The 20,385-nt window shown below is 46.6% G+C and overlaps 1 protein-coding gene across 4 annotated transcripts in view; it reads right to left on the bottom strand.

Moving 5' to 3' along the window:
- LOC132914896 (GATA-binding factor C-like) overlaps window positions 1-19,988 on the bottom strand; it is an 86,807-nt gene extending 66,819 nt beyond the window's left edge. For 3 of the 4 annotated variants that reach the window (XM_060974398.1, XM_060974397.1, XM_060974400.1), the window contains exons 1-2: window positions 19,670-19,988; window positions 3,056-4,297 (exon numbers count right to left, since the gene is read on the bottom strand). In XM_060974398.1, the coding sequence (XP_060830381.1) occupies window positions 3,056-4,297; window positions 19,670-19,853 (1,426 nt within the window). In that variant the 5' untranslated portion in view covers window positions 19,854-19,988. The remainder of the gene's footprint in view (window positions 1-3,055; window positions 4,298-19,669) is intronic. The other variant, XM_060974401.1, reaches the window with a different exon arrangement.
- Window positions 19,989-20,385: the final 397 nt, after the last annotated feature.

Here is a 20,385-nt window from a genome sequence, read left to right as displayed (position 1 = left end):
GCCGCGAAGTCGGGCCATTGTTCCCGGAATTAGGATTTTTACCACGCCGCGCCGTCCTCGCCACAGACCGGCTATTATTACCGCAATCAACGTATCCGGCATTTTTCAACCGTTTCATTCCCATTCCCGTTCCCCTTCGCCCCTTTCTACCTCCCCTTCGATCGCCACCGACGACCCAGATTTCCGTTTTGCCCGATTTTCCTGCCGCTTTCCAGCTGTGCCGAGTGGCCGCCCTTTAGTTTCCCGACAAACGGCTCGAGTATCCGCGGCGGTTTCCCCGAATCAAAGAATTGGCTGTTGAGTTGATCGGTCGAACGCTTCGTTGCAACGTGGCGCAGAGAAAAATCGTGCGAGAAAGCACGGCAAAAACGTTGGTCCGCAGACTCTTTTCGAGAGGGAGATTTTTGCTAGTGACAAAACCAAAAAACGAGTAGCATGTAGCCACACCACATCGAGATAGAGAGATACATAGAAAAAAAAAACAGGTACGTGTGTGCTGATTCGCCCGCGCGTGTGTGTCTTACACCTGTGTGTATTTATAAAAAATATATATATATAATAGAACTATACAGAGAGAAAGGCACAGAGAAAGGAATGCGCCGAGTCGAGTCGCCTGCAAGCGGACGCTCGAGCGTCTCCGACGCCTCGAAAAAAAATAAGAGCAACGGTAACGTCTCGATAATTGCCCACCGTGGTGTACATACTTGGTAAATGTCCGGTCGTCATCTGCATCGCTAGAACCAGCCTCTTCCAAGAGTTTCCTTTGACGCAGCGCGAGTCTCGTTCGCTGACCAGCGTAATCCGATCTGAATTTAAACGTCAGCGTGACAATACTAACGCAACAACGAAACTCTTTTACCTGCGACTTATTTTTGTAAATTAAACCTTGAGTAACCAGTTTGCGAGATTTTTCTGATTAAAACGAGACCAAACACGGTGAAGTTTAACGCGTTTAACAAACCACGGAAAATAAGTTAACGTCGTTTAATATGCAAATATGCTGCGAGCGATATCGCGTTGCTAAGAGATCAACGTATATAACAAAATTGAAAACCTTTCGTCATCGCGGTTAATATTGTCTCGCCCATATGCTTCGTTTTCCAAAGCCAATCCTCGGGTCTCTTCCTTTTTCACTCGCGCTGTCCTTTTCCACGTTCCATGCAAAATGGCACACATCGTCTGTAGCTTCGCGGTCAATTCCACGATCCGATAATTGCTCGGCGCGTGTGCCCATTTTCGGACAATTACCGAGAGACGTTACCGTGCACCGTCTGCCGTAGCATAGACGTTTTTCATAAAAATAAACGAGATTCTCATACGTTTGGAATCAGAGACGTCTAGGCGTTGCCGTTCTCGGTGTCCCGCCCTGTGCATCCACGTTCGTCATAAAAATCAATCAGGTGTGGTGCTGTTCACGCTCGACGTCTCGCGGGTGCCACTCAAAAAACACATCGGTGAGGCAAAAATACAAAAATACGCGTCGGTGTGTCTCCCTCTCGCCGACAACACTCAGCTCGTTTCGATAAAAAAAAACAAAGAGAAAATATATATATATATAGAGACGTGTTGGTCGTTCGTATCAACGAACCGTAAGCGAAAGACGACCGCCACCAAAAGCTCGTTCGGGGATCAAAAAACGGAACGAAATTGAAAACGAAAAGAAAAAAGAAAGAAAAAGAAAGACGACTCGAGGTTTCTCTCCTTGGAGAAAGAAGTGGTGTTCTTCGTGCCTCGCTATATTCTAGGAACGAGTGCTCGAGGAATATCGATTGGCGCGAGGAACGCCGTGCAGGCGAACCTCGAGTCGATAAATAAAACCAACGAAAAAATACCCGGTGTGACAAAAGTGAAAGCAAACGAAGGATACTGGAACTGAAAGCGAAAAACCGCGCGAATCCCGGTGCTTCGAGTGCTTGCGGATGGTCGAGTGCACCGGGGTTCGTGCGTGCAAGCAAAATTAAGGAAACCAAAAGCGTTAAGGTAAAACCAAAGGAAAGAAAAAGTGAAATGGGGTGCGGCCGTTTCGGTGGGAACGAGGCTCGTCCGATCACGAACTGGCCATTCTACTGCGTGGAACTTGCTACGTTCTACGTCCAACAGGGAAAAAGTCCAAGACCAGAAACGACAGCACTCGCACGGCCTCGTCTCCGTAAGTACGTTGGTACTCGCGCAGCTACCAAGATAACCGAAAGAAAGACGATCGAGGTAGATACTCTGTTCTCTATCGCTCACTGTCACGCGTTCCTATGTTATTCTACTTGTATACGTTGGCACTTTCGGCCAATACGCGTGCTCACACTGCCGGCCATTAGTATCAGCTACCTACAGTGGCTACAAAACGTATTGGCACGCACGCTTGCGGTTTACGACGAAGCGCATTTTGTCAGGTTGCGCACTTTAGTTTCATATAATTCGATATAGTTGACTAATTGTGAATAATACGTACAACGATATGTATAAATAATACGTTGTAATAAATACGTCGGTGTACAAACACCTTCCGCGTAAATGCTTATGTAAATGCTGCGATACAATGCTGTGCGAGTACTTTTTGTGGCCACGATTCCAAGAAATTTTACCTCGCTTAGCATTTTACGTTACGAGACGCGGCTGATACGAATGGTGTTACTAGAAAGCGAAATCCATTGAGAGCAAGTAATTTATGCCGAACATCTATGATCCTAAACGGTCGGTCGATCGTCGCCGACAGTGTTCTTTCGCGATTAGACTGCGGATTTTTCTGTTCCTACGTAAAGTAACGCGTCGGAGAATCGTAAATCTGGTTAAACGCGCAAAGATACGCGATGCAATTGCGATTGCCTGTGAGAAATAACCCATCAGACGGACGTCTGGGTATGTCGCGTTCGCTGTTCTCTGTTGTAGCGTGCGAGCGCGGTTTCGATGTTCCGAAAAGTGGCTAGAAACTTGCGGAGGCTAGGCCGTTGCGTTTTGAAAACCAAGGAATTCCGACAATGAAAAAGAACCCAAAGAGTAAGAAAATAAAAAGAAAAGAAAAAAGAAAGTAAGAGGGAAAGGTGGTAGGCGTGCCGCTTACCGGCGGACGTCCTCGACTTGTTCCTGGGCTTTTGCTGCTGCTGCTGCTGCGCGGAAGGCGAGCTCGGCGTGTTGGCGTGCGCGTGACCGACCAACAACTTCGAGTCGACGTTAACGCCGGCCACGCCGGTCGCGTTGCCGGCCCCGGCTGCGGCGGCGTGATGCCCGAAAATACCGGAAACCGCGGTCCCGTTGTGCGGGTTGTGGGACGAAGACGAAGAAGACGACGAGGAGGCGCCGTGATGATGGTGATGGTGATGGTGGTGGGTGGTACTAGGATACTGCAGGTGCTGGTACATGTTATACGCGCTGGTTGCCGGGTCGTACTGGGATCCGGAGGTGGCATGGTGGGTGTTGGAGGCAGCCGCGGCCGCGGCTGCGGCGGCGGCGGCGGCAGCGGCCGCGTAACTGTCCCTACACGACGGTGAACTCGCACCACCGCCACCACCGCCACCACCGCCCGCCGCCACGTTGTTCCCCTGATACGCAGCCTCTTGTTGCTGTTGTTGCTGTTGCTGCTGCTGCTGTTGCTGTTGCGTGGTGCTCGCCTGTTGGCTGCCGGACACGCTGCCCGACTGGTTATTACCTTCTCGTTGCTTCACCTGACCGGTCGCTCCGCCGTTCGTCCCGTTCCCAGCGTTTCCTGTGTTCGTCGTCCCGTTGTGTTGCTGATGCGGCGGCGATGGTGCTCCGTGATGGTGGCCTAACATCACGCTCGGTTTTACGTCGCACGAGCTCGCGCCTCCTGCACCTAGCGCGTCCTGATGGTGCATGAACACGCCCATCGCCGCCGCGTGGGCCACCGCCGCCTGATACTCGCTGCTCGCTCCTCCACCTAACCCTGACAGAGGATTGCTCGTGTTGTTGTTGTTGTTTGCGCTACTGCTGTTGTTGTTATTGTTGTTGGTAGTGCTGGAGGTGGTGCTGGCGGTGATGCTGTCGGGGGTGGCGTCCTTCGGCGGCGTCGGCGGGAAGGAAAACAGATGGTGGCCAGCCCCGGCACCGCCGTGACTCGACAGGCTGCCGGTGGTCGGCGGCAGGGACGAGCCCAGGGGGCTCTGCGGTTTATCGTCGCTGACCGCGCCGCCGCCGCTCGAGCCTGTCGTCGTCGGGAATCCCCAGGGCGTCTTCGAAGTGTCCGCCCCGCTACCCGATAGCCACGGATGCAGCACGGAACTGTGGAAGTGCGGCCGACAGACCTGGCTCACCGGTCCGCTCGTCACGCCGCTGCTCGACATCCTTGCTGAAAGAACGCACGCAAACGGATTGGTTAGACGACTCTTCGCTCTTTTCCTTCTCAATCTTCTACGTTCAAGCACCCTATCTACATAGATCTAAGCTGTGCCTCGTACGAAACACCATAGATACGTTGGTAAAAATAAGAAAAGAATCGGCAACACCTTGCGCGATATCTCGTTGAGAGCAAAACACGATCGTATTAGCGTTCCAGCTTCGACCGCAAGCTTATCGTTGCAGCGAGGTCGATCTACTATCAAACGCGCCTAAAGACAGAGATGGTCGCGACGCGACGTGCTCCACAGGTCTCGTAACAACGCGATCGTTCCCTGCGCCCGAGAGAAGAACCTGATTCGTGCGTGCGCTGAATGATCGGCTTTTACGTCGATCGTAAAGGCGGCTAATTGCCGAGGACATCTTAATTACGCGCGCAAACCACGCTCTCGCTTGACACGCGCGCTATCATCGCTTCTCCCCCTTTTTTCTTCCCTCTAACGTTCGCGATCGTGCATTCACCCTTATATTCCGTACATCCTTATACCAGAAAGGGAGAGAGAGGGGGGCGGGAGAGAGGATTGACTCCGCCTCTGGCTAGGTATAATTAGAAGTTCATTAACGATTTCAACGTTGCAACGTTGCAGCCTTGCCTATCCAGGATTCGCGTTTCCTCCAACCATTGCCTCCACCCGGTTCCGCGAAAAGGAATCGTTTCGTGCAAATTCGTGACTCGGGCGCAAGCCTGCTTACGTCGGGTGCAAGTTGCACGAGCACGATCGATATATCGAATGGTTCTTGCCGGCGTTGCTCCGCCACCTCGGCGGCATACGCTGATAACGAGCGAATGTTTTGCCAAACTCCACCCCGTTGCACCCCTCGGCGCAGCTGAATTACGACCGTTAATTCGAGCTTCGAGTCGACGTCACGCTCCGTATTCCTCGCTAAACTTACGACTCTACCTGTGGCCTTATGGCTCTTCCAGCCGCCACTCGGTCGTCAGAAATTTTGTCGTCCGACAGAACGAAAGTGGCCCGAAATCACCGAGAATCGAGACAGATCGTATCGCGATCAACGTTTTAGTTGGCAACGAACGACGAGTTGAAGATGCACGTGGTTCTGCTGTGGAAAGTCGTCTAAATTTAGGAGCATGAAACGTAATATCAAGAGGGAGAGCACGGGACGAGCAGCTGCAGCGTCATGCAATTAATCGAATGCAGCGATGCCCCGCCTGTAATTGGATCTCGTGCATTAGATGGAAAGTAAACAAGAGAGAAAGATCTCGGTGAAAGCTCGCGATCGCCAATTTTGCAAAATACCTCGCGCCACGTTCTTGGCTACTGTTCCTAAGTACCTGGACCATTGTACTCGGTACTTTGTTTTATGCATTTTCCACGTTGCCTCGCCATTTCCGTGTTATTTTTCGGTGAAATCGAACGATATTGATATTAACCCTCTGCGCTCTGAATTTTATTTCAATTCCGTTACCAGCAGTTTTTAAGTGTATCATTTGAAATTTACTTCAGCTAGAAAATAAGACAATTGAAATAAATAAAGGAAGGAAGAAATTCACTTAAATTCCAGTTCTATTCTATTTTCGTATTTTGCAATTTTTAAGTGTATGATATATCCTGATACAATTTCCAGGACATAATCCTATTTTTCTAGGACATCTGTCAATTTGGACATGAAAGTCCGAATTTTATTTCAATTCCGTTACCAGCAGGTTTTAAGTGTTTCATTTGAAATTTACTTCAACTAGAAAATAAGACAATTGAAATAAATAAAGGAAGGAAGAAATTCACTTAAATTCCAGTTCTATTCTATTGTCGTATTTTGCAATTTTTAAGTGTATGATATATCCTGATACAATTTCCAGGACATAATCCTATTTTTCTAGGACATCTGTCGATTTGGACATGAAAATCCGAATTTTATTTCAATTTCGTTACCAGCAGCTTTTAAGTGTTTTATTTGAAATTTACTTCAACTAGAAAATAAGACAATTGAAATAAATAAAGGAAGGAAGAAATTCACTTAAATTCCAGTTTTATTCTATTTTCGTATTTTGCAATTTTTAAGTGTATAATATACCCTGATACAATTTCCAGGACGCGATCCTAGTTTTCTAGGACATCTGTCGATTTGGACGTGAAAGAACGTCGAGTGGCACTCGACAAAGGAGTTCCTCGGATAAAAACTGATATCGAATCACACTCGACATGGAGTGCGAAGGGTTAATTATCACAAAGACAGGTAAGCGAAGAGGTGCTAATAATTGAGAGGATAAAAAAGCTCTCAGGTGATTTCAGATACTTCCGCTTGTCGTAAAGTCCGACTCTATACCTCTCTACGCATTTTTATGCATTTCTGTGCCTTTGAGCGGGCATCAACCACTTAAGATCGATAAACACGAAAGCAGAGAAAACGTTATTTGTTAATAAAAAAGTCGTACAAGAATAACAACGAGATCATGGAACGACTAAGAAACTAAATCGGCGAGATCAGCAAATAATTGTAGCTTAAACATTCTACGCGTAAATCATTACAATTCAGACGATATTAATTGAATTAAACGGACCTACGCGACCGTCTAAACAAAAAAATACGTCGATGTCTGCAGCAGCTGGAAAAACAGGAAATTGGAAATCCGTCATTTTCACGGGTTAATTTTTGCAACGTGGCGGATGGAACGAGAGGCAGAAGCCAGTTCGCACTTCCTTCGGTAAAAACTTTCGCGCTAAGGGATATTTATCATGCCGCTACCTCTCCTTTCTCTGCGAGACGTTCGCTCTTTTTCGTTCGTTTGCGCGCCGGTCCTCTCCGCTTTTTGCGGCCGCCATCTCGCAAGCTGCCGCGTCTCTCGTTATCCCCGAGACATTCTCATTCACGTTCACGCTCGCTTCTCCTCCACCCACGGCCGAGAGTAAGTTTTTCTGTGGGGCGAGCGATCGACGCGTGAATTTCACCGGCAACGAGATTGGCAAACGTCGCGACGCCGGGAAAAGAAGAAAAAGGCGAAGAGGTCTCGTTAAGGTAGTCTCGAGGAGCTGCTCAGGCGTCGATTCCCAAGGCGATCGTTTCGAAACAGGTCGCTTCTAATATGGCGCCGCTTTTCCACCTCGAGCGCTGCCTGTTTTCCTTTTTCCCGATGCCCAACTTGCACGCGTTATTCGCCTTATGCTAACGAACTTTTTCGCCGAACTGCAACGAACAACCTCCCATGGGGCTGTTGGTCGAATGTCGGAGAAGAGCGTCGGAAAAAGCAAGGAAAGCGCGTGGAAAGTGAACAAGCGAAACCTGAGATACTGAAAACTACGCGCAGACATCGAAACCGAAGAAGATGGTCCGCGAAGCTGCAACGACAAACGAAACAGAGACAAGTGCATGGCGAAATAGGATGCCGTGGAACGCTAATTTACACGATGTAAGATACACCTAAGCCATCATTAATTGGACAGCAGTGTAAAACACAACGAGCTAGTCGCTAAGAAGACTGAAAACCCAGGAAAAACTCCAGCGCCAGGCGGAATATCCGTCTGGCTCGCAGGGATCTTTGAAGAAACAGGCTCGAAAAATCCCAGACAGCGCGATAACGTTAATCGATTGCGAGGAGCAACAAGCGACACGATAGCATTCGTCGTATTTCTTACTTTGTCAGAAACATCTATATTATTAAATATGCATACTGTTATGAATATTCCAAGAAATAAAAATTGCTGAGAAGATAAAAATGAAATACAAAATACCATCGGTCGTCAGCGTTCGAATGTGCTGCCACTTTTCCACGCAAAATCTAAAGAGCGCGATAAACGGACATAGTCCGCTAGAGGAATCGTGGGTTAAGCTAAGCTGGCAAATCCGCACCTTAGACACCGGGATAGAAGAGTTCTGATCGGAGCTGATGGGCGACAGGCGAGAAAACGTCGGTGATGACAGTGGATGTTTTGAAAATTCTTTTGAAAAGCACGAAATGGCAGGAATAACGGAAAAGAGGAAAAGAACGTGGTTCGTGCGTCTCTCGGTGGAAACCTGTTTTCGCGGAAGGAATTCGACGTCCTCGAACGACGCGACGTACGTTCTCGACTAGAGCTGCAGCTACTGCTACACGATCGGTCGGCGATAAAGCGGCGAGATCTACGCGCAATCTAGATCGGATCCATTAATCGCTTACTCGATCGCGACGACTCCTCGCCAGACTACGCCCACGCGCGTTGAAAATATTCGATGCAATAAGTCACACCGGTCGCGATACGACATTCCGGCTGTTAATATGATAATTGACTCGTCGGCTGAATATCTAGCAACCGGATCGAGATAGCTCGCCGCTATATTCCTTTCGATTCGAGCAGACGAATTTGCGTGCAATTGTTGCTGGCCCTCGAACGCCTTTTTCCACAGCTCGTTTTCTACGTGGCATAGATGCGCACCTATAGATGCGATATCGTGCACTATGCGCATACTAATTCGAACCGAGATTAATTAGAACGATCATGCCTATCTCTTTTATAAACTTTCGCTCCTAATTTCGACGTTTCCGCGTACACAACGTGCACATTGACGCGTGTAAGTGTACTTGGTCACGTGGAAATTATCGATAAGTATACTTGGAATAAAGATGTTTAATTTAATCTCTGTTCACGATTCAAACGACTCGATTCGTCATGTTGATAAATCTTCGAACTTATTTAGTAGGATAATGTGACACTTACTACACGCAAGATGATTATTCCAGTTATTTGATAATTTCGTAGTAAATTCACGTCTGCAATAAACAGCTTGCAATTTCTATATACCTTCTCAACTAACGTCCATTTCAAGTTCGATGAATCACGACAGTCGTGTGAGGCGTTGCAGTGTTAATGAAATTGCAAAACGCGTTACATAACGCGTGCAGTACGTGCATAAGAGTTTTCTGTAGTTTTAAACAGATACTTTTATAGAGCACTGATTTTCGTCTCCCATCTCATCTCATACACGTCACATACGTAGAGGGTTGGCAATTAAGTATTTGCGGATTTTGTCATTACCACCTAATGACTTGGTTGCCAACCAAAATAGATACAAATTGATACAAATAAATAGCTCGCGTTAATTGCTATAAATAAGGAAGCAGTAATCGAAAGTGGATCACATTGATTCCAGGGAAATATCTAAATTCAGCGAATATAAACGTATTTGTTGAATACCGAGATCTTGGAATAAGTGGAATACTTATGTGTTTTCAACCACGTTCCGCAAGGTTCTACAGATTCGATCAAGCGTCAGCTATTTATCGAAGATAAATACGGAACTTGATCGATATGGTTGTACTCCACGTTTTACTTGCAATTTAGCGGAGCAGGCAAGAAGCAAGGAATTAACAGCAGAGAAAAATTCTTCTAACGAAGCGTTGCAAACGTACTTAATAAAACTACTGTTAAGGTTTTATCTCGTAATAGAGAGAGAAGGGTGGGGGGAAATGCGTGGATGAATGTATAATAGAAAAAGATATTTAACACTAGAACTACCGTTAGTTAACACGAAGCTATTTCTGCCAAAACCAGTGAAAATGACTGGTCTTAAAAAAATACGTATTAATAGAATAATTTTATATTTATTGATTTATTATTTTCTGACAGAAGCAATTCAATGTTATGTAGCACATTTTTGGTGTTATTAATCCATTCGGGATTCCTAAACGAGGGTTGACAAATTTATAAAATTCCAGAATCAGTAGTTTTGATTACTGTGGTATTTCTAACGTTAGCATCTAGCGATCCAACGATCGATCTGGGATTTTCCTGATAACTGATATCGTCACATCGAACGATACGCGGTAAAAATTTGAAAAACGTGTGGCAAGTTGTAGAAACCGAGGAAACTGATTAATTGGAGTTCGATAAACAGATTGCAAGAAATTTTACATTTTGGCTGGTATTGGCATAAGTAGTCTCGATACGAAATTATTTTCAGTTTGAATAAATAAAATACAAAATAAAATTCATTATATTATTCTCTTAGTTGTCGTTGCGAAAGTCATTACATCATTGCGGAGGAAAGATGACACGAAGTAGGAATTTTAAAATGAAATTGTAAAACCAGTCGAGTTGGCTAGCGTGGTAGTTCTAGTGTTAAGCATTCGAAGATGGCATCCCGCTGGGAGTAGATCATCCACGTGTTATTCAACAATTAAGTCAGAAAAATTTACCAAATATCCAGCTGGACAAACTGTAAAGTGCAAATTAAATAATAAAAAAAAAACTAAAGAAATAAAATGGTCAAACTTGAAGATGGCATCCCGCTGGGAGTAGACCATCCACGTGTTATTCAACAATTAAGTCAGAAAAATTTACCAAATATCCAGCTGGACAAACTGTAAAGTGCAAATTAAATAATAAAAAAAAAACTAAAGAAATAAAATGGTCAAACTTGAAGATGGCATCCCGCTGGGAGTAGACCATCCACGTGTTATTCAACAATTAAGTCAGAAAAATTTACCAAATATCCAGCTGGACAAACTGTAAAGTGCAAATTAAATAATAAAAAAAAAACTAAAGAAATAAAATGGTCAAACTCGAAGATGGCATCCCGCTGGGAATAAACTATTCACGTGTTATTTAGCAATTAAGTCAGAAAAATTTACCAAATGTCCAGCTGTACAAACTGTAAAGTGCAAATTAAATAATAAAAAAACCATATAAGACGAGGAATAAGGAAAAATAGAGGAGCAAAAGAGATTTCGAAAACCGTGTTAATCCAAACGTTTTAAATAAAATAGTCAAACTCGAAATCCCCAGCGGAATACCATCCACGTGTTATTTAGCAATCAAGTTAGAAAAATTTAACAAATGTCCAGTTGAACAAATTGTAAAGTACAAATTAAATAATAAAAAAACCATATAAGGAAAAATAGAGAAGCAAAATTGTGTTAATCCAAACGTATAAATAAAATAATCAAACTCGAAGAAGATATCCCACTGGGGGTAGCCATCCACGTGTTATTCAGCAATTAAGTTAGACAAATTTACCAAATGTCCAGTTGAACAAATTGTAAAGTACAAATTAAATAATAAAAAAACCACATAAGACGAGAAATAAGGAAAAATAGAGAAGCAAAATTGTGTTAATCCAAACGTAGAAATAAAATAATCAAACTCGAAGAAGGTATCCCACTGGGGGTAGCCATTCACGTGTTATTCAGCAATTAAGTTAGACAAATTTACCAAATGTCCAGTTGAATAAATTGTAAAGTACAAATTAAATAATAAAAAAACCATATAAGACAAGAAATAAGGAAAAATAGAGGAGCAAAAGAGATTTCGAAAACCGTGTTAATCCAAACGTTTTAAATAAAATAGTCAAACTCGAAATCCCCAGCGGGATACCATCTACGCGTTATTCAGCAATCAAGTTAGAAAAATTTAACAAATGTCCAGTTGAACAAATTGTAAAGTACAAATTAAATAATAAAAAAAAATATTTGAGCAAGTCCAAGTACAAGTAAAATGTGTATGCTAGTCCAGATCCGCTGGCAGCGTTGCTTTACGAAAGAGCTTCGAAGCCATGGGGGTCTATGGGTATTCGTACAATTACGGAAAACTGACCTGTCTGTACCCCGTTGCACCATCTGCGCAATGCATGCTTCTAGAAAGCTACAATGCTTAAGAGATCCTTCAAATTGATTTATTTGCTAAAAAATACTCAATGGGTTCTCGAGCTAAGAAAACTAAACTTTAAAAAAGACGTCGAGTTTTCCTTAAAATGGAACTCACTTCGACAAATACCAATCTACCGATTAAATTGTTCCAAGCGTTCTGATACTTCCGCACGATTATATGTGTCAGAAACAACACGGTACGTCGAGTTTATCGAATTTATTCTGCGAAGAGAAGATAAATCAGCGCGATGAGACGTTTCAATGTCCAACACGGTGCGATCTCGCTCTAGCCAGCGTGTCCAACGTTACACGACGATTTTCCTAACGTAGAAAATCTCATAAAAGCTCCAGGTCTTTCGATGGGATTGCTGCACCGGGTGTCCAAATACTCGCGCGCGGTGGCGCAGGTCAGAAGCAATACGAGTTTGCCATGCAAGAGGAAAAGACAAGCGAGCGCGTGATGAGACGTTTCAAGGTCGGAGGCGGTACGGTCTCGCAAGTCGGCGGATATCCGACATTACGTATACAATTTCCATAAGGTTGAAAATGCAATAAAGATATGAATCTTTTAATTGGATTGCACCAAGTGCGCGACTGGGAGATTTTCGCGAGCGACGCGATGGATAAAGCGGAGGATTCTCTCATTCATCGGCGGAGTTTCCAGAGGCGCGAAATCTTCTCTGTGCGATTTATCCGGTGAATGGAAAGCGCGGCGACACGCGTGGTATCTCCGTTTGGGTGGGCATTCGACATCAAAGCGGCTGCACTCCAAATAATTAGGCGCCCCGAGGTAACCGTTGACTGTGGCCGCGTCGCTTTTGTGCACAGGCGTCGTGAACGAGCGACGAGCGTGAAAGGCTGGAAAGGATTCAAAGCGTCGGGCCGTCGCTTTCAAAGGACGAGCCTTTCCCTATCGACGTATACAAACGTATAAAAAGACGTAACGAGAAAGCAAGGAAGCCTGTCGATGCACGAATTTTTAACCACGCTGATTCAACAGCGGCCAATGCATGGAAATTGATTTCTGGCGGCCATTTCGCGGACGCTTGTTTTCCATTGAGGCGAGAGATCGCGGCGGATAACGAACGCGGCCATTTCATTCACTGCGAGCCAGCCAGGAGAAAATCGCGTCGAGAAAGGAAATCGCGTGAATTATGCGCGGCTCTCGTCGCTATTCCAAGGAAAGGCTCCAACCGCGTTTCTACAGCTCCGGCTAATTATTCCCTCGTTACGTCGCCTCTTCTTTGCTCGAGTAAGTCATCGAGCGATCGTCGTGCACCGTTCCTCGATTAAGCCATCTATCGCCCTTAACAGTCCGCGATTCCACGAATCGGCCGACCACTCGTAACCGTCTCGCGATTTTTCTCGCCATTCGATCGGACGCGATTTTCCTTGGCAACGGCTGGAAGCTGAGGGGGCAGCGCAGGCAGAGCTTTCGAGTTCATCGAACGCTACCGACGAAACGCGACTTATCTCGCAGCATTAAAGACACGTAAAGATTAAGGATAGTTATTTTCGCGAAAATACTTCGGCACGGCACGTCGTAAATCGCCGAATTACGATGGCAAACAAAGGGAAAAAGAACAAGGCCAGATGGAGGGGTGGAAGTAGGGAGGAGCGGAGAGAGAGCGCGCCTCGGTCGTAATAAGATTCACGGCGTGTACGAAATTCCAGGAGAAAATAACGTCTCATTTGGTCGTCGACCGCCACCAGCGGCTTTCTCGTAATAACATGCAATTTCACCCCATACGCTTGCCCCGGCTTTATCGATTCTTTTTTCCTCGCCGCGAGCTCTCTTAAGCGCTCGCCAATTATTCGCAAGAAGAAACCACGAGATCGATTTTTCGTCTCTTATTTTCTGCTCGCCGTCACCGACGGCTAAACGAAGCGAAAATCCACGAGCGCTCGCGACAGCTCCAAAGAAAACGGATCGCGGCTCCAGGAAACTGGCTGACCTCTGGATAAAAGTAAAAAATCTGCCAGGCGGAGGGCGAGCGTAGCCTGCGCGCCGTCGAATCGTGACACCGAGAGGGGGCTACCGGCTCGAGACTCCGGAGGAACCCTCTTAGCCAGAGGCGAACGAGAGAGAGAGAGAGAGAAGCAACAACGAGGAGGAAGATTGATCGCGGCGAAGCTGCATCGCGAGTTGCATCTGCCTCGCGAGACTCTGCTCTCTCCGGGGGAGAGAGAGGCCAGCAAGACAGACGCAACCTGGAAAGAGAGAAAGAGAGAGCCCCGGGAGAGGCTCCGCCTTCGGTTGGCGTGTGCATTTGCGCAAGATGGCGGCGGTCGCGAGTTTTGCACGACCTGTGCGCCGTGTTCGACCGGCGGATCCTCCGGCTTGCTCGTCGCGGCGGGCCTGCACATTTGCTCGCACGAAACGAGACTCCGCGCTCGTTGTTGCACGGCGAAACTTTCGACGGGGTCGTACGCAGCCAGGAGACCGAAGCGAGCAGGGGGTAAATAGAGCAATTAAGCGGCCGCAGGTAGACGAAGGAAAGCGAGAAGGAAAAATGCGAGAGACGGAGCGGATAGACGGAAAAACGCGCGGTGCAACGCCAGCCAGATAAAACGACCGAGATAAACACGCACGAGAAGAGCGCAGCGGGAGGATCGGCAGGTCGAGAACAGAGATAGCAAGAGATGGAAGAATAGAAAGAGAGAGAGAGAGGAGGACAGGGAGGGAGTCAGAAAGAGGGAAAAGAAAGAAAGAAAGAGAGGAGAGGGTAACCTACAAAAGCAGCGCCTCCCGCGTGGCCTGCAATTACGTATGCACCTCTCTGAGAGCCCGTGGGCTTCGCGGTTGGCTGCGCTTCCTTCCTGTCTGCCGCAACCACTGTGTGTATTATGCATCCCGGGGAGCGCGAGCGTCCGCCTGTCTTGTTTATTTTTTACCCATCGCCCTGCACGCCCCCGATCCGCGTGGCACTTTCCTCGATCGATCACTCGCGGACAGAAACATCCTCCGGGAACCGTTTCTCTAACGAGTCTGCAGGCTGGCAGATTCGGACGACCCCACACTGCAAGCGATCGTACGTTTCCAACGACTGGACTGCGCATTTTTTACGCGGCAAGTATTTTTGACAATAGCGGTGGAACAAGTGCACTCGTTCTACCTAGCAACTGTTACAGAAAGCAGAAATATTACATTGCCTCGTCATTTAGTGCAAGCAGGTATACGCCAGAGGCTGGTCAAAGCGACCAATTTCTGATTTTCCATAGGAGTTTCGTGGGCTTGCAACGACGACTCTTTGAGACTTTGAACGATTCTTTGTGAAATAAACGGACAAACGTTTCCCTTATTTTCCTGCCTATCTTCCACGCTAGTTTTCTTGCTATGCAATCCTTACGCGTTTCGATCGTTGGTAGCTTTAGAGTTATGTTAACACGGAACAAGTTAAACGCACCTTCGAGCAACAAAATGCCCGCGCAATTGAAATGTAATAAATTTCCCACGAACATAGAGAAATCGAGGATTTAGCGTTAATCGAGCACGAAGAGGATTTTCGCCAAAAACCAGTCCAACTTTGGTGAAAAATTCTCAACGACGATGGCTGTAAGAAATTCCTGGCGTGGCAGTCGTTTCGTGAAACAGGATTCGATTCGATCGAGTGGAAGAATCCGTGTGGGACGATACGCGTGCTGGAGTCTGCTGCTCGCGAGGTTGGCGAGGCTTCGGCTGTCAAAACAGCGACTGGTACACTGATGGATGACGGGGAGGATACAGGTAGTGACGTTTCAATCGGAGGCGATAATCAGACGTTGGCAAGACGGAGAAACGACTGCTTGCTCTGGAAACACGTTCTCACACGGCCAGCAGGAATTCCTGAGGACCGTGGCCGGCGGTGTCAGGGGGTCAAGCACCGACGCAGCCAGCACAAGAAAGAGGAAAGAGGGAAAGAAGAGCGGAGAGAAGTCGTAAAGAAGTCGCAGGGATGGCGAGCAGCCGCGGCTCCAACGACAGATAGAGATTTGATTCCGATTAGGGCGCTGGTTTTTTAGCGCAGCACGAGTTAACAGAGGACCGAGTATGATCCATGCACGTCGGCAAGAATCAGGGATATCGCGTTCCAGGGCCTCGAGATCCGACCGGCTGTATCGAGTTTCGTGCCTCTTCGTGCACTTTTTGGCTCCTTTCCCTCCTCTGTCCCACCGCCATCTCCCTTTCTCTCTCTCTCTCTTACTCTCAGTCCCTTTGCGCTCTTTTTCTCTCAGCTTCTTCTCTCTCTTCTCTGCTTTTTCATGCTTGGCCAGCGACGGAGAACCGAGAACTATCGGCGTTACCTAGACCGTACGCGCTATCGCTTTTTCTCGGCCTCGTCCTCCCTTTAAATTCATATTACACACACGGGCGAAAAGCGACGCGCAAACAGACAACCAACGACGAGAGAATGGAGGCCCGTTGAAACTTCGCCAGGCTCGGTTAACCCCGCGGCCTTCTTTCGCTCAGATTAGTCCATTTCCTTCGATATGGAGAACTACCTGTGTCACAGTCTTCGACGAAATACCAGAGAATCGATACGCCTGTGAATCCTTCTTTCGATTTCAACGTTAACACGTTGACTGGCTCGCGTGTTTTCACTGAAATCTCCGTCAGGCCAATCAGAAACTCTAAGGTCCTTAATAGATGCACCTTGGTATGCCACCAAGCAAACAATACATCGCCACCTTAAGATACCTGCAGCTAAAGAATCACGCAATTATTTGACACGACGGAGCAGATCCGCAGACTAAAAAGGAGATACCCCTTGGATCGAAGCATTAGATTCAACTAGAATCAAACACACTATGAACTTTTGTAATCCAAGTTACAGTACCACGCCAAAGAAATTTACTTAAAATTCTGTGTGAGAATTGATTGTACATAATCTACTAAATAAAAAAAAGGCCACTCCCATCGACATTTTAGTAATGCGAGTCGCTCGAGTGGTGGTCTCAAGAATGATCTCTCGTCTCGTTTGTTCGCAATATTAAAACCACTAGCCGTTGTTGAATATAACGAAGGAAAGTGTGGTATTCCGACAAAATGCTTCCTTATGCCGCCAAAATTAGAAAAGGAATCAAATGGCACAGAAAACTTGGCGTTCAACTCCTTCTGCGAATTTCTGTCGAAAACGCTTTGACGGGTTACAAAATTGCAACAGGGAAGAATATAAATATTAGAATATTTAGAGAGTTAGCTGAAAGTTATTAGGGTTGTCTGGAAATACAAAAAATCCTCGTGTTCGACGGAGTCAGCGTAATATCGCCGTTGGGAAAAATGATTCCGGAACAAGCATTAGACGCGCATACAAACTACATTATGCAAATGAAAGACGTGGAATGGAGCGAACAAAGACGCAAAATAATTTAAAGAAAACAACAACTTATTGTCCAAATTGTCCCGACCAACCTCAGCTACCTATAGGATGCTTTAAAGTTTTACATTCTAAATCATTTTCTTCATAAACCATTTTCGTATTACTTTTATAACAATTCCATAGTTTTATTATTTCCTCTGCAACATCCTTTCAAATTCCTACGACGATCCTTCGCAGGTAGTCGAACAAGCGCTACCCGAGTATGGGTGACGCGGTCCTACCGGAAACTTTGCCGTCACCCGAATACGGGTGTCGTGGCAGTCAACGCGTTAAAGGTGTTTTTGCTGGTGGCAGAACCGCGACATAAAATTTCGAGGATCGCGGCAGGGTTGAGCTAACCGGGTAGAGCTCGTTTTGACGACCGCGGTGAAATAGTCGACTGGAAATGAAAAGTCATTTGCCAAAGGTGTCGAGGGTTCGAGAGAACCGGCGAGCAGCAGACAGAGAGAAAGAGAGCCGCCGTTTCGGCGTACGCGTTCGCGTGCTCGAAAGTGGATAATCGAGGCTCGATTGCGCACCGAGATGCCGGCCTCGAGGTTAAGAAGCAGCATGTTAGTTTTCAATCGCCGTACTCGCCTCTAATTCGAGGCCGGCGTTCCATCCACTTCCGGCGAGTACGCGATCGTCCGTCTTCGCGTGAAACGATGGCCAGCAGTTTCGAAAGAAACCGTCGACCATGGGAATCGTTAACCGCGAAAAAAGAACGCCGCCGAAAGAATTTAACGGCGAGAGGAGAGAGTTTCGTGCAGCCAGGCTGATGTTTTGCAAAATTTCCAGGAATTTTTTAGTGCCCCGGAGGGCAGCCTGGACACGACGACATAATTAAATATCCGCGTGGTAATTAACGAGCTAGACCAAGACGCCATTAGCCGATCGTTGAACCGAGTCACGAGAGACACGCGAAAAAACCAACCGACGCGACCCGCGTACTCTACCCCGTGCGAGTATGTCGGCCAGCTTTACGACTGTTGGGGGTGGAAACACCGCTGCACGCCAGCGGCAACCCCTTCCCTCCACCAATTTTTAATCTTTAACCCCCGTGTGTGGATAACCGGTTACACGAGTAACCAATTTTTACATTCCCTTGGACAATCGTTAACGTTCTATGACAAAATATCGTTTAACGTTTGCTGCTCGTTTCTTGAGAGAAAAATGTATGCAAAATATTTTGTATAACGAAGCTTGACAAACTTATTTATACCCACGCTTTTTACACAAGCGGTTAACCGGCTACCCCATACACTTATCCCATACGGAGTAAATTATGGTTGGAGTTACGAAGGGAAGTTTTACGAGATTATACAAAGTGTCGCGTTCCGCAGGTACTTGTTTATTAGTATCCAAACTACGAATTATAATCATTAACGTAATAATTATTACACACACACATATATATATTATATAGCAATTATCGATAGAATAAATTACAATTACCAAGCAGCGACGGAAGAGGCAAGGTGAACGCGTAGCAATGCGTGTCACGCACATACGCGACTTCATCGTGAAATTATATCGCAATTTCCAATGACTTTTCGCTCGAGCGGATACTTTGAGACGTTGCTCGTTACGGTAAGGGAAAATTGAGAGTAAAGTTATCGCTGTACATCTGAACATTTGAACATTTTCGTCGATCACACCGAGGGTTAACGTGCAAGAAGGAAAAATCCAGATTCGAGTAGGATCGGCCGCGATAAAGAAGCTTCCTTTGGCTTTATTTATCGATCCATCAACTGGAAATCGAGTGTCTCTTTTCACCGAAAAGCGAGAAGAATTCGGCGAAGACGACGATAAGATACAGGTTACGTGCCGCGGGTGTATTTGCCTAAGCAAACGTAACGATATCTTATCTGTAAATTCGGCCAGCACCCTGCACGATCTGACCGAAAGAAGCGGAATAATTCCTACCACACCTTCTCTAATCTCAGAAAAAAAAAAAAAAAAAAAACACGAAAATGGAAATTATTACGACGAATCGGCTTCGTCGTAGCGAATACACTGAAACTGGAAAGCGCAACTGGAACGCACGCGACCCGAACCAACGAATATCGAAAACACACGGACGTCTGAACTATTAGGTTATCCGAAAACTGTCTTTCGTTTTACGAGGAAACAACAGACGCACAATGTTTTTCGTTTATATTATTTTCTCGAATTTTATTCCGTCGAGACAAACACCGCGACATTTTACGCACTTGGTTTCACTTTTGTACGAAGGTGCACCGCTGTAAAAGACCACCTGATAGTACGCTGTTTTCTGTACATACTCGCTTCGGTAAGGACGCTTCGTTACACCGTCGAAAATGTGAACTCCCATGAAAATTCTCAGTCCGTTAACGAAGCGTGCTTGAAGCGCTGGTAAGAAAAAGAACAAGATGATTACACTTACTGTGAGCGTAATGTGCGGCGGCTGCGGGGTGATGGGCGGTTGGTCCTGCGTGGGGGTAGTAACCTCTGTAATCGGTGGGATTGCCGACGACTCCGGCGACTCCTGCGCCCCCCGAGGGCGGCTCCAGCGTGGACCTAGGGGGCTCGTACCACCTAGCCGCGCTCGACTCGCTGCTCATGTCCATCCTGTCGAGAATGCTGTTCTTGCGACTAGCGGAAGGGTGAAAGGTCGACGATCGGATCGTTCAGAGGGGGTTGCTCCAGCAGGGGGAGAACCAGGAAGGATGTCCGGGGGTAAGGGGACGCGAGGAGGAAGGGAGATGGAAAGGGGATTAGGAACGCTGCCAAAAACGCCTCTCTGCCGGAAGCGTGGTCCTGGTGGTGAAGACGCTCGGCCAGGTCATAGGTAATCCTGGCGCTTCGTTCACGATCGCGAGGAAAATCTGTCTCTGACCCCGCCTTCTGCAACGACAAAGAAGAAAAGCGTGTGCGGTTAGTGGACGGAGGAAAGGTAAGTACACAGCGTCGTCCGTAAGTTAGTCGCTCACTTCGTTCGTGGCAACGTACATCGACTTTCTTACTCGTCCGCGAGCGATTTTACGAAACTACGAAACCGCCTGTACCGCTAAACGAAGCGAGGCATTGGCGCGAAACGTTGAAATCGCGCAAGGTCAAAGTTGCCGTACGTCGTTTCGTCGAAAATTACGCGTGCACGCG

The sequence above is a fragment of the Bombus pascuorum genome, chromosome 15 (assembly GCF_905332965.1).
Source record: "Bombus pascuorum chromosome 15, iyBomPasc1.1, whole genome shotgun sequence".
Taxonomy (NCBI): Eukaryota; Metazoa; Arthropoda; class Insecta; order Hymenoptera; family Apidae; genus Bombus; species Bombus pascuorum.
The sequence above is the reverse complement of the archived record's forward strand: the minus strand, read 5'-3'. Positions and strand labels throughout refer to the sequence as shown.